General features: G+C 37.5%; 1 protein-coding gene across 1 annotated transcript in view; it reads left to right on the forward strand.

The window, feature by feature from the left end:
• FAT2 (FAT atypical cadherin 2) overlaps positions 1-14,177 on the forward strand; it is a 75,885-nt gene that overhangs the window by 44,612 nt on the left and 17,096 nt on the right. The window contains exons 8-17 of the mRNA XM_087709428.1: positions 919-1,194; positions 1,440-1,650; positions 3,193-7,248; positions 8,257-8,453; positions 8,791-8,944; positions 10,058-10,291; positions 10,851-11,237; positions 11,774-11,988; positions 12,929-13,066; positions 13,838-13,981. Coding sequence (XP_087565554.1) covers positions 919-1,194; positions 1,440-1,650; positions 3,193-7,248; positions 8,257-8,453; positions 8,791-8,944; positions 10,058-10,291; positions 10,851-11,237; positions 11,774-11,988; positions 12,929-13,066; positions 13,838-13,981 — 6,012 coding nt within the window. The remainder of the gene's footprint in view (positions 1-918; positions 1,195-1,439; positions 1,651-3,192; positions 7,249-8,256; positions 8,454-8,790; positions 8,945-10,057; positions 10,292-10,850; positions 11,238-11,773; positions 11,989-12,928; positions 13,067-13,837; positions 13,982-14,177) is intronic.

Genomic DNA, 14,177 nt, shown 5'->3' on the forward strand with positions numbered 1-14,177 from the left:
AGCTAGATGATTTAATTTTGGGATGAAGTCCTGATATCATTACAATATATATTGTGCCATCAAATCAAATCAAACTGAGTACCAGCATCTGTCATCTTGGGATATCTGCCAGACCACCAGAATTTGAAACTTGCCTTAGGCTCATTTTATTATCTTCTTATGCAATCAGGTGCTTACAAGTACAGTAGAAGCTAGATTTAGCTGCCATGGTAATGTTTGACCAAGGTATAGTACTGTTAGCAATTCCTCATGCAGATTCTCAAACCCTAAAGATGACTTACCACAAGATGCATTGTGCAAACTCCCCTCTTCCGCGAACAAACTGGAACTGTTCTGCATTAATTCATCAACAAAAATCACAGCAGCAAATAAGGTGACATGAATTTGTACATAAATAAGCATGAGAACTGTGAGAATAAGGAAAATCAGATAAACATCAGAAAGGGGGGAAGTGGAAGTGTCATCATTGGGAATTTGTTTGCATAGTGTTTCCGTACAAATACACTTTTGAAGCAGTTTGCTCAAGGTAATGGAAACCAAGGAAAAAATTTGAAGGCTCGAAAGTGAACAATAGAAACACGTGTTTTAGGAATTAATTTAACTCATGGAACAGACCATGCACACAAATTGTGTATCCGAAGCCATCTTAAAAGATTTTTAAAAGAGTTTTACAGTATTTGGCCTATGAGAGATGGCCACTTGGCCACAGCAAGATCGTTCATTTTGAAATGGTGACTATTCACCTTGCTGAATCATTCAATTCATAGTAAAAGTATCAGAATGGCAAAAGAAGAAAATAAGTAATGGAAAAGTTGCTTTCTTAAGCAGCACTTCACTTGTACCATCATGGAAAGGAGACGCTTATGTAGTCCTGTTATTGACCTTCTCTACTGCTTGCTTTTTGTCCACTTATCATAGGCTTACATCCATGTGATTGACATTAACCAGTATCCACCACGGTTTTTGGAGTACCACTATGAGGCTCACATTCCAGAAGACACGCCTGCTGGGACAGAATTCCTGGGCGTCAGTGCAGCGGACCAAGATCATGGGAAAGGATTGATCTACACCCTCCATAGCAGCTTAGATCCTAGAAGCCTGAAACTCTTTCAAATAGACCCAAGCCGTGGCACGCTTGTGACGGTATCAGAGCTTGATGCTCAATCCATGCCATTACATACTTTGACAGTGATGGTACGTGAGGAGCAGAAAATATGTGATTTATTTATTTAATTTCTACCCTCTTCTGTCTTACCATATGGGCTGTGGGCAGATTGCAGCAGGGTTTCTAAAATGTGTTTGTTGCATCCCCTCCTCCCCAAAAAAAGGTGGATAAAATGAGAAGGAATGCATTCAGAATTATACTGTAAACTTAAATCTTATTTGTGATGTAAGATTGTTTGAACAAAATATATGTGGTTGATTTGTTGGTTGTTCAGGTACGAGACCAAGATGTCCCTATCAAGCGAGACTTTGCCCGAATTGTCATTCATGTTGAGGGCTGTAACAGTCACGCTCCACAGTTCACCAGGCTCCATTATAAAGCAGAAATTCTGGATGTGTCTCCGATTGGCACAGAAGTTGTGCAAGTCCGTGCCCTGGATCCAGATCAAGGAGTTAATGCTGAAGTCCACTATTGCTTTGAAGCAGGTAAGGCACCTATACGCACTGCCTTTTGGAAAAAAAATGTATGTGTATGTGTTTAACTACATCAATGATATATGTCAGCTAAGCATATTGTTCTGAATCTTCTATATATATTCAATATTAAGTAGAATAAGAAAATTAGAGCCAACTGGTCCATGAATACATTCTGTTGTTTCCTTTCTTCTAATCCCTAACACTCATCTTCTGAACCAAAGGGCACATTTGCTGTTAATATTTGGGGGCTTCCTATCTTGGGCTAATGTTTCTTGACTCAAAGCATCAAATCAGACTAAGTCCCTTTGGTATCATTTCCCCTGGTTCTATGCCCCTCTCACCTTTCTGTATTCTGGAAACCAAACGCCAGTTACTTTCCTTTCAATGGGCAAGTTTTCCTGAACATACATGCTCTATGGGGAGGTGCGCGTGCGTGCCTGTGCCCGCGCACCTGTGTGTGTGTGTGTGCCTGTGCCTGTGCATATGTGTTTGTAAGAAACAGAGATAAATTAAAGTTATACACAAATTGAACTTATATTACAAAGTTCAGAGTAGAAGACTTCAGGCCCCAAATAGTCCATAAGTTGCTTGACTTACCTGAAAGCAGACAGTGAAAACTGATCTCAAATGACTGTAAAGTCAATGAAATGGCACAAGTGCACTATAGGAAATAAATCAATAGAAAATATAAATAGAAAATGGAGAAGTTGAGAAAGAAAATAAGAATTTAAACTAAAAAATCCCGCTAGATTTTAAGCCAGCAATGTTTGGAATACAAAATAAAAGTTTTACTGTAGCAACAGTAAAAAGGATAAAAAGAGAAGTCAAACAGCTATTAGAGTTAATGCTAAGGATTGGCTCATTTTGAAGAGATGATCTTTCCTTTGCAAAGTATCCAGTGAATGGCTGATTTTCAGCTGCAGAAAAACCAGTGTTTTGCTCAATCAAAAAGGAACAGTCAGGGCAAAGGAGAAAAACCATACATTTGAATTAAAGCAGGGAAATGTGTGAGGAGCTTACTTTCAGAGTGACTGGAGTATTGACAGAGGGTGACGCCATTTTTTTCTGCCTTCCAGAATTGTTTGCTGGAGATATTTTGAGAACAGAGTAAGAAAGTGAACAGACCTGCTTAAAGACAACTGTCTCTGATAGTATCAGTGTCTCCAAAGTCATCAACTGGTACACTTTAATTTATTTAAGAGAGAGCTTAGTGAGTGTGGCGCAATGACATCATCAAAGCAAAGGGCTAGAGCCAGAATATTCAGCTTGCATTGTTGTTTTTGCTTTCAGAAGAAATGGGTACATTCATGCAGGAGAAATGTAATATACTTATTTTCCATGTCTTTAATTTTAAAAAGACCAAATTGGCCCCTCCCAAAAACGGCAACACAAGACTTTTTTATCACTTAGAAAAAAATCTACTTCTTCCCAGGGACTTTTTTTTTTAAAGGTACATTTAAGTATAACAAATTAGTATGATGGAAAACAATAAACATTGTAGAATTCAACTATGCTTTTTCATTTAAAATTTGTTTGTTTGTTTGTTTTCAGGGAATAACAATGACTTTTTCACCATCAACAAGTTATCTGGAATTATTACAGTTTCTCAGAAGTTAGATCAATCCAAGCAAGAAAGATTTACTCTCACAGTAAAAGCAGAAGATCAAGGATTTCCCCAGCTGAAAGATTCAACTACTGTGAACATTTATATTAAGCCTTCTGATGCTACTCCTCCACACTTTACAGAAGAAGAATATGTTGTAGAGATCAGTGAATCTGCAATCATTGGCTCTCCAGTAATCCTTGTTTCGGCTACAAGCTCTTCATTTGTTACTTACGAAATAAAAGCTGGAGATAAAGATGGCTTCTTTTCTATCAATTATCAATCTGGACTTATCTCTACCCAGAAGAGCTTAGATTTTGAACAAACTTCATCTTACCAACTGAAAATTCGGGGCACCAACATGGCAGGATCATTTACGGATGTTCCAGTGTTTGTTTATCTCATAGACCAAAATGACAACCTGCCTATCTTTGATAAGCCTTCTTTTATTGGTTGGATCGATGAGAATATTCCATTTGGTAGCATAGTTATGGATGAAAACAACGTACCACTAGTGATAAATGCAACAGATGCTGACCAAGATTCTAATGCTTTGTTGATTTATGAAATTTTGGAGACAGAAGCCGTGACCTTTTTCAAAATAGACCAAAATGTGGGCACTCTTACTACTTGTGCTGATATAGATTATGAACATAATGCAGTTTTTCACTTTGGTGTCCATGTACATGACAGTGGCAACCCCATTTTGTTTGCTTCCAAACCTGTTCAAGTCACCATTTATATCAGAAATATAAATGACTGTCCCCCAGTATTTACCAAAAGTTTGTATAACCTTTCTGTGATACTTCCTATTCATGATGGTATGGAACTTTTAAAAGTTAATGCAGAAGATGCAGACTCTGAAGTAATCTACGATATAGCTGAAGGGAACCCTACGAATACTTTCTTCATCCACAAAACAACTGGTGTTATCTCTGTGCTAAATCATACTAATGTAGGAAACTATCATGAACTTACAATTAGAGCTGGAGATGGTTTATACGTGGCCAGTACATTGGTCAGACTACATTTTACTGAACCGCAGGACAGCATTTTAAAGTTTGATCAAGATGTGTATTTAGCTACAGTAAAGGAAAATTCCACAGAAGTTCAGATTATTATTGTTCTTGGTGTTATTGGGAATCAACTGAATGAACCACTTCTTTACTCTCTCTTGAATGGCACCGAGTGGTTCAGAATGATTCCATCTTCAGGAGTGCTACAGACCAAGAATGTGAAGTTTGATCGTGAAATTCAAGATGTGTATGAAATAGCAGTGGAAGTAAAAGATATTAGAAATCCACCGGGGGTATCTCAAGCAATTGTAAGAATAATAGTGGATGATATTAATGATAATCCACCCCAGTTTGAAAACCTACCTTATTATATAGCAATACAGGCTAGCACTGAGCCAGGTGATATTATCTTTAGGGTTTCTGCAACAGATCAGGATCTGGGAAATAATAGAGTCATTTTTTACTCCTTTGTAGATGACTACCAGCTTTTCTGGATTGACCCCCATTCAGGAGACATCTCACTCAAAGAACCACTTGATTTCCAAACTTTAAATAAATACACACTGAGTGTTATTGCCCGAGATGCCGGTGAGCCTCCCTTGTATGCTGAGGAAGAGATTACCATAATGGTAAAGAACAAATCTAGCCCCCTGTTCCAAAATCTCTTCTATGCTGCAAAGGTGCCTGAAAGCAGTCCACCCTACATACCCATTCTCCACCTCCAGGCCCGAAGCCCTGAAGGCTTACGCTTGATATATAACATTGTGGAAAAAGACGCTCTCAGACTCTTCCATATTGATTTCAAGACCGGCATGCTTATGGCCACAAGCCAACTGGATTATGAATCTGATACAAAACATACATTTACTGTCAGAGCTACAGAAACAGCAGCGGGTTCCTATTCAGAAGCCATTGTGGAAGTTCATGTTGAGGATGTCAATGATAATTTTCCTTTATTTTCACAGACTGTTTATACTGTGTCTGTCTCAGAAGATGTGCCAGCTCATACCCCTGTAATTCAGCTCTTGGTTACTGATCAAGATTCAGGGTTGAACAAACTCGTTTCGTATCAAATTTTAGAGGATCGCTCGGATGCCTCAAAGGTCTTTAGCATTGATGGCAGCACTGGTGAAATATCAACAACTCGGGGTCTAGATTATGAAATGAACCGTGAATTTCATATTAAAGTGAGAGCCATGGACCATGGGCTGCCCCCACTTAGCAGTGAAGTTCTTGTGATAGTCAACGTGCTAGATATCAACGACAACCCACCGAAATTCAGTCAACTTCAGTATCAGGCTAATGTGAGTAAAATGGCCAGCTGCAGTCAGGTTGTTGTAAAGGTCCAGGCTTTTGATCCTGACATCAGAGATACTCCTAGACTGGAATATATGATCCTTTCAGGAAATGAGAAAAGGCATTTCACAATTGACAGCACTTCTGGTATCATTTCTACACCAAACCACTGCAAAAAAAGTCTGGAATCTTTTTACAGTCTTAGGGTTTCTGCTTCGGATGGAGTTTTTAAGACTACTGTGCCGGTCTACATCAACACAACTAACGTAAACAAATATAGTCCAGCATTTCAGCAGGATGTTTATGAAGCCGTATTAGCTGAAAATGCAAAAGTAGGAACTAAAGTGATTGAGCTGTCAGCTATTGACCCAGATGATGGTCCTTATGGCACCATAAATTATATCATCATAAACAAGCTTGGTCAAGAGAAGTTTCTAATAGACGACAAGGGGCGCATTGAAACATTGCAGAAACTGGACAGAGAAAATTCTACAGAAAGAGTTGTTGATATTAAAATCATGGCCAAGGATGGGGGAGGAAAGGTGGCGTTTTGCACTGTCAAAATAATACTTACAGATGAAAATGACAATCCACCTCGGTTCAAAGCTTCTGAATACTTTTTGTCTGTCCAGTCCAATATGAGAAAGGGGTCTCCAGTCATTCAAGTTTTAGCTTATGACGCCGATGAAGGAGTAAATGCTGATGTCACCTACTCTGTTGATACAGTGGAGGAAGTCATTGCAGACGATGTGATTGAGATTAACACTGTCACAGGTGTTGTTGTAGTCAAGGAGAGTCTCAAGGGACTAGAAAACAGAACAGTGAAATTTAGAGTCAAAGCTGAAGATGCCAAGCCTCCCCACTGGCATTCAGTTGTCCCAGTGAAGCTTCAAGTTGTTCCAAGGGAAGTGTCTTTGCCAATATTTTCTGAGCCATTATATACCTTCTCAGCATCTGAAGATCTCCCAGAAGGTTCAGAAATAGGATTAGTTCGAGCTATAGGAAAAGAACCCATCATCTACAGTCTGGTAGAAGGAACCTCTGCTGAAAGTAATGAGGAAGAGATATTCACTTTGGATAAGCAAACAGGGGCCTTGACTGTTCAGAAGGCAATGGACTATGAAAAGATGAAATGGTACCAAGTAGATGTCTTGGCTCATTCTTCATATAAGAATACCAAGTTGGTCTCTTTAGTATCCATAAACATCCACGTAAAAGATGTCAATGATAACAAACCTATTTTTGAAGCAGATCCTTACAGAGCTTTTGTTATGGAGAACATGCCAGCAGGGACTCCTGTGATTCAGGTAACTGCTAACGACCAGGATACTGGAAGTGATGGGCAAGTGACCTATAGCCTAGGATCAGAATTAAGCTACATCAGAGATCTCTTCACCATTGATAGTGAAAATGGCTGGATCATGACCCTTAAAGAACTAGACTGTGAAGTTCAGAAAAGCTACAGATTTTTTGTTGTGGCTTCAGATCATGGAAAGAAGATCCAACTTTCTTCTCAAACTCTAGTAGAAGTCACTGTCACTGATGAAAATGATAATGCTCCAGAGTTCTCCAAAAAGATTTACAAAGGATCGGTTGTTGAGAATGCTGAGCCTGGCCAGATGATTACCATTCTTAATACTATTGACAGAGATCTTTCAGAAGAAAATAGACAGGTTGTGTGTTACATCACTGGTAAGTATCTATATTTTTTAAAAATTTGGTAAAAAAGGGAGAGGTTGCTTTGGATAAATTTACTTAACTTTGAAAAACACCCTTTTCTATAAATTAATCTTGCTGATATCCCTGCAGTTCCAAATATAAAATGATTTTCATTGTTAACAATGGCCATTTGATGTTACATATGTCTTATCGGGAGATATTTTGAGACTAAATGTGTAGAAAAATAACTACATGCCGATATTCCTAGAAACAGTATTTTCTTATATAGAGATCTTCTACACCAGGCTCAATAATTGCTCTTAAGAAAAATTCTGATCTAAAATGCATTATGATTTAATTGTGTGACATTTATCTGACTCTAAAACATCATTGCTCTTAGTCAAATGCAGCTACATTATTTTGAACCTGCAGTTTTAATTCCAGTCCTGAATTAAATTTCTGATCAACGATCAAAAGTTAATTATCCATCTATGGTAACTCTCATGTTAATTGTGTACTCTAACCAACTAACATAGGTATCTTTGCATGATAAATATAAACTATGGAGGCACATTTTATAATTTGTGATTTATTCAGCACACATATAGAATAGAACTAAGAAGAATTGCATTTCACTGTAATATATCAAATAAACCATTTTGCAAATTGTCAGTGTAGATTGAAACATTGTCCAGCATACTAAACAATGGTTTAGTCAGTTCTCTATGTAACTTTGTAATTTATCTATAGTCAGTATCTATTATAAAATTGTCCCTACCCAAAGAGTGAAGGATAATAAAATAGCTGCTTCAGCGCATACCATAATCAGTCGATTCAATCTCCTGGTTAAATGTTATGAATTAACTCAGAATCAATTATCTATATGATATAATTTGCCCCAGAGCAAGTACATTTTCTGGTTCTGCACATAACATGGGTGAGCAATATCCAGAAGGCTCCAGGTATATGCCTCTTTCTGTTATCTTGAAACCTGAAACACTTCTTTTTTTTTCCATAACCATATATTCTCTATCTTATCAGAAGGAGATGTTCTGGGGCAATTTGGTGTCAGTGAAGTTGATGGGAAATGGAAGGTTTTTTCCAAGAAGTCTCTGAACAGGGAAGAAACAGAAAAATATCTGCTGAGAGTCATGGTATCTGATGGAAAATTTCAAGCAGCCACAGAAGTGGAGATTTTAGTCCTTGATGTTAACGATAACAGCCCTGAATGCAAGCAGGTAATTGTAGATGTATGTAAAAGACTTCATTCTGAAATTATACAAGCATGTATGTGCAGGCTCTATATTAATATGGTGCCAGAGTTGACCTGGACAACTCACAATTATGGAGCAATTATTTGAATAATTACATGTCTGCACAAATCTTCTATTAGTTGCCCTTTTTGGAGGATTCATGAATTATTATTACCTGGGAATAAGATAATGTTGGATAGCCTTAGGATAGCAGGAAGGAGCCCATTTCTGACACTTCAGTGTTATTGGTTAACAAACAGGTATATTGTGGACATGGCTTAAGGTTAACCTTTTAACTTGCTAATTTTTTTTTCCTTTCCAGGCACTATACGAAGGGAAAGTTACAGAGGATGCATCCCAAGGATTTTCTATTCTTAAAGTGTTGGCTACAGATGTTGATGCCGGTAGCAATGGTCAGATCACTTACAGCCTACATGGCATTGGTGCTGAGGATTTTAGACTGGACTCTCATACAGGTAAAATTATTACATCCTTTTAAAGGAGCAGTTTTGCTGTTCATAGAGTGTTTTTTTTTTTAGAGTTTTATTAGTATTTGTAGGCCGCCCTTTTCCCTGAGGGGACTCAGGGCGGCTCACACAAAACCGGGAAGGGGGAATACAGACATTAAGATAGAAACATATAATAAAATAGTAGGCAACATACATTCATCATTCGGGAGGGGTAACTATCCTTATCCCCAGGCCTGACGGGCGAGCCAGTTCTTCAAGGCTATGCGGAAGGCTTGGACGGTGGAGAGGGTACGAATCTCCACGGGGAGCTCGTTCCAAAGGGTCGGGGCTACTGCTGAGAAGGCCCTCCTCCCTGTAGTTACTCATTCCTTTACCACATATTAGAATGAACAATATAGTTTGCTCCTGTTTACTATAAAGCAGAGGTAGGCAGACTTTTCGGTGTATCTTGAAGATTTCTTCAGTTGAAATATTAAGACTGGTATTTCTCTCTTGATTGGCATAAATATGTTCTCATATTGTAAAATGTTGGTAGGATTTTTCCTTAAGAAAAGTATTTAATTTAGTGTAAAATATTATTCACTTCTCATGCACCAAAACTCCCTGTAATAGTCTTGCCTGGTGTTTTCCTTCTTGTTCTTAGGATGCAAGAAGACTTTGCATTAAGAAATCGGGTACTACCGATTTCCTTAGGAACTACCTTGTAGAGCTCCTATAAGACTTAAAATAGATGCATTCTTTATGTGAATGAGTATGGGTATTGTTTTTCAAAATAGTCTTATAAAAGATTAGCCCAAATCTGAAAAGTTATTATAATTTATTTAAATTTATTGGCCACTCAATTCCAATGGAAAGATGATTCCTTAGATATCAATCCATAGAATATTATTGTCTTTAGATAATATAATTCTAAAGACTTCTGTTATTCCCCATGAACAGGGGAATAAAAGATATATATTTTTAACCTTGGGTAAGCATTTATATTTGCATCCTTTTTTCTATTTGCCTGGTTCTATTTCTTAAAATGTTTAAACATGTATAGTTGTGTAGAAGGAATCTTGCCCATAATGGTACCGAAAGCCCTGACCCAAATCTTTGTCTTCCAACTATACTTACTAGGAGAACTGACTACTTCTACATTATTGGACCGGGAACTGAAATCAAAGTATCACCTTGTTGTCAAGGCAACAGATGGAGGAGGGCGTTTTTGCCAGATGGAAATTATTGTGCACGTAGAGGATACAAATGACAATCCTCCCAAGTTCTATCCCAGTCATTGTGCTGTAGCCATATATGATAATATATCAATAAAAACGCCCATTGCCGTTGTCTTTGCAAAGGATCCTGATGAAAGTAAGTCATTCCCAAATCCTAAGTCATATGCAGTTGTTTTCAATGCTTAAAGATGGCATATTCTTGTTTTTGAGGTTACCTAGTAACTTTTTCTCTTAAATGAATAGATGGTGGGTCAACTTGAAAGATGCACAACAGTTTTCCACATTGGTGACATCTTTATATGTAAACATATTTTTTTAATAAATAAAGTTGTGGAAATAATAACAAGTTATAGACCTATTATGTAAGGGGAGGGAAATTTATCAGGTATTCGAGATATATATTTTTAGCATTCAATCAGGGTGGACATTTTATGTTGAATGTTAATGGTATATTTGTTATTTGTTCCACACACTTTTTTATTATTGTACTTTGGTTGTTCTTTATTTCTTTTTTGTTCGTATTTGATACTTTTTTCTTTTTCTTTTGTATTTTAACTTTGGAGATTTTAAAAAAATAAAAAAATAAAATAATCAAGGCAGGTACTTAGTTTTCCTTCAGTTCGTCCCATTTCTAAAAGAATAATTCCCGAATCAAGTGAGTTCTTGCATAACGTTTCTCGTTTGATATTTTCCAGGTTTCAATGGCGAGGTGAGATATCACCTTGCTGAGTCAGCTAACGGCCATTTTTCAGTGGATGAGGTAACTGGTGTAGTCCTTCTAGAGAAGCCTCTGAAGGAATCCCCTTCAGTTCTGGAGTTGTCTGTGTTGGCCAAGGACAGGGGGGTTCCACAGTCCCTCTCTTCATTTACAACTGTGACTGTCTCAGTCGTGGATCTAAAAGAATATCTGCCAGTATTTCTCAGCACAGAATACTTAGTTGAGGTAATGGAGAATGTAGCTGTTGGGACAGAAGTTTTGAATCTATCTACCTTGACAAGAAGTACCGTTGCAAACACAGAGATTAGATATGAAATCACAAGTGGAAATGATCTCGGGAAGTTCAGGCTCCATTCAAGCACAGGTGAGCAAATAATCCAGTCTACCAATTGTTTTCTTATAACAAGATTTATTTTATCCCTGATCTATTTCTTTACTCATTTAATTATGCATGTATCAAGATTTCAGACAGGGAAAGAATTTAGAGAAATGTCAAACTTATTGTTCATTCCTTGCATTCACATTTTAACATTCCTGCTCAAAACTCAATAAATGTTAAAATTTCTAATTAAAATTTTTTATCTGAGACAAGTTGATGTGCCCACAAAGCAGCCTATGTGGCAATCCTATTACCACTAGATGGCACTCACTGACCATCAGGTTTTGGTTGCTGGTTGGTTTTGAATGGTTAAAAAATTTCAAAGTACCCAGTTTTTGTAAGAGTTTGGGCTGTTTTAATTTTGTGTGTGTGTGTGTGTTTTTTTTAAATCTGACCATCAGGTTTTGGTTGCTGGTTGGTTTTGAATGGTTAAAAAATTTCAAAGTACCCAGTTTTTGTAAGAGTTTGGGCTGTTTTAATTTTGTGTGTTTTTTAAAAAAATAATCTGCTTGTATTCGTAGGCCTCCTGTACGTTAATGGAACTCTGGATTTTGAAGTTGCCCATGAATATTATTTAACCATCGAAGGTATAAGAAAAACTTCTACATCTTTCAGTGATGTCACAATGGTTGTGATCAACATCACAGACGTAAATGATCACATGCCAGAATTTGGCCAAGATCTCTATATTGCCAACATCAGTGAGGATGCAGCCATTGGTGAAATAGTGCTCACGGTGAGACATAGTCACAATCAGGGTGGGCCACATTTTGTGGGATGGAAGCCACATTTAACTATGTTGCACAAGGGTCTAACGTTCATGTCTTTCTATCTGGATTTTTGAGGGATGTTCAGGAAGACCTCCTGCTATTAAAACTTACAATTATTCCTACTTTATAGCTTGCAATGTAGTTTGCATTATTTTTGCTCAAAATGACAAGAACCTACACTACTAACTGTTGCACCATCGATAACAGTGGAATCCAGGGAACTTGAAAAAAAAGGCTTCAGGTTCTGCTTGCCCAGGCAAAACTGTTCCTCACTAAAGTCATGCCAAAATAATGAAACATACATTATAACATTATGATGCAACTTCCAAGTTTTTATAGTTACTTTTTTCGCAATGCCGTAGGCAACAGCATAAGAGGCAGAGCTTGCTTCATGTCATCATTATATCCATTTTGTCACTGGCACTCCCACCCCCCTTGCTCTGTAGTTCCTATGCCTGCATATGACTTTAGGACTATAGGTTGTCCAAATCAAGACTATGCTGCAACCTCTTTTCTCCTCCGCTCATTCTGTGTTTTGCTATCTTGGACGAACTATGATTTGGAGGATGCATTGAACAGTTGACTCCTGTAAACAGACACATGAAGAAGACAAGAACAGAATGGCATTGTTGAAGTCAAATTGGCTACTGTATCTCTAATTTTTTCTATAGTCAGAGCAGGCTACTACAAACCACTTTGATATTAGAGGGAGGGAGGAAAGGAAAGGAAGATAAGAAGATCAGTGTTGGAAATCCAAAAATTGATGGCATTTACATTAATAATCAATCCCAAAGTTAATAATTTCTTTAAAAAGTTGGAACTGGCATGGTCAAGGGGATTGTACCCACAAAGAGGTCTGTCTGTGTTTGTTGTTATTACTGCATTTTTAAAAAACCCTTTTGACAGGTTTTAGCTAATGATGAGGATGGCTCGATGAACAATCACATCACATATTCTATTGTGGAAGGAAATCCATTAGGTCATTTCATGATTGATCCCAAAGCTGGAGAAATCTATACTGCCAAACGCTTGGACAGAGAAGAAGTGAGTAACATGGTTCACTTTGATACCGAAAATAAAATCTCTGAGCTGTAGCTCCACAAGAAATGTTGCAAGAGAAATTCATAATGCCCCTCTCCTGACATAAGAACCAAGAAAGGCCTACTTGCCATTTTTTGACCTTAGAAAGATTCCAGATGCAGCTCTAAAATGGTAGGAAGTTCTGTTTAGTGTGGCTGTGCAAACATTTGAAAAAGATCCAAAGAATCTTTATAATCTTTATAGTGGCCTCACAGATTGATTCAAAAGCTGCTCCCAGTTGCCACTGCATGCGAGTGTGTGTACAGCAATCTCAGCAATTTCTGCACATTACAAAGAACCCTTTTAATTGCTTTGCACAGCCCTGGGAAGGAGTGATATTTGTTAGTTGATGGACTTGGTCATGAGTTTGTTGATTTGGTGCATTACTTCTCCATTTGAGAAGTAGAAAGTACAACTGTTTTCTTTGTTTGGAATCCATTATTGGAATTGATCAATGAGTTATGGGTAGGAAACATGTCATGTAATAAATTCTCATTATTTGTCTGATAGAATTGGGGGGGGGAGGTCAAAAAGAAACTAACCATCTGTATGAACTAGAATGCATTATTTAATCACTGTTTGGTTTATATGTTGTATCTCAAACTTGGCAACTTGGGGAAATCTGGGATTTGAATTTCACAAATCTTAAAGTTGCCAAGTTTGAGAAACCCTGGGTTAATAGTGGTTGGAGTTATAAATTTTACAAACATGTGTTATGTATATTTATTTTTTTAGATATCCAGCTATTCTCTCAAAATCCAAGCCATGGACAATGGAGAGACAACTCTTTCCAGTGACACCACTGTACTCATTCATGTGTCTGATGTTAATGACAATCCACCTAGGTTTTTTCAGCTCAATTACAGTGTTGTAGTTCAGGTAAGATAGTCATTCCCAGAGATCAACCTTACCCAATTAGTCTTTTACAGAGTTAATATTGAAAGTTGCCAAGTTAATGATAGGGTTGCCAAAGACCAAGAGATAACAGAAACTTAGCAGCAGGAAGAAATCAGTCAGTTGCAATCACATTAAGGTTTCATTCATTTAAAGGTTGCTACATTGAATAAGATTGGAT

This window comes from Thamnophis sirtalis, unplaced genomic scaffold, assembly GCF_051295495.1.
Source record: "Thamnophis sirtalis isolate CommonGarterSnake01/CBP01778 unplaced genomic scaffold, rThaSir2_p1.2 scaffold_3, whole genome shotgun sequence".
Classification (NCBI taxonomy): domain Eukaryota; kingdom Metazoa; phylum Chordata; class Lepidosauria; order Squamata; family Natricidae; genus Thamnophis; species Thamnophis sirtalis.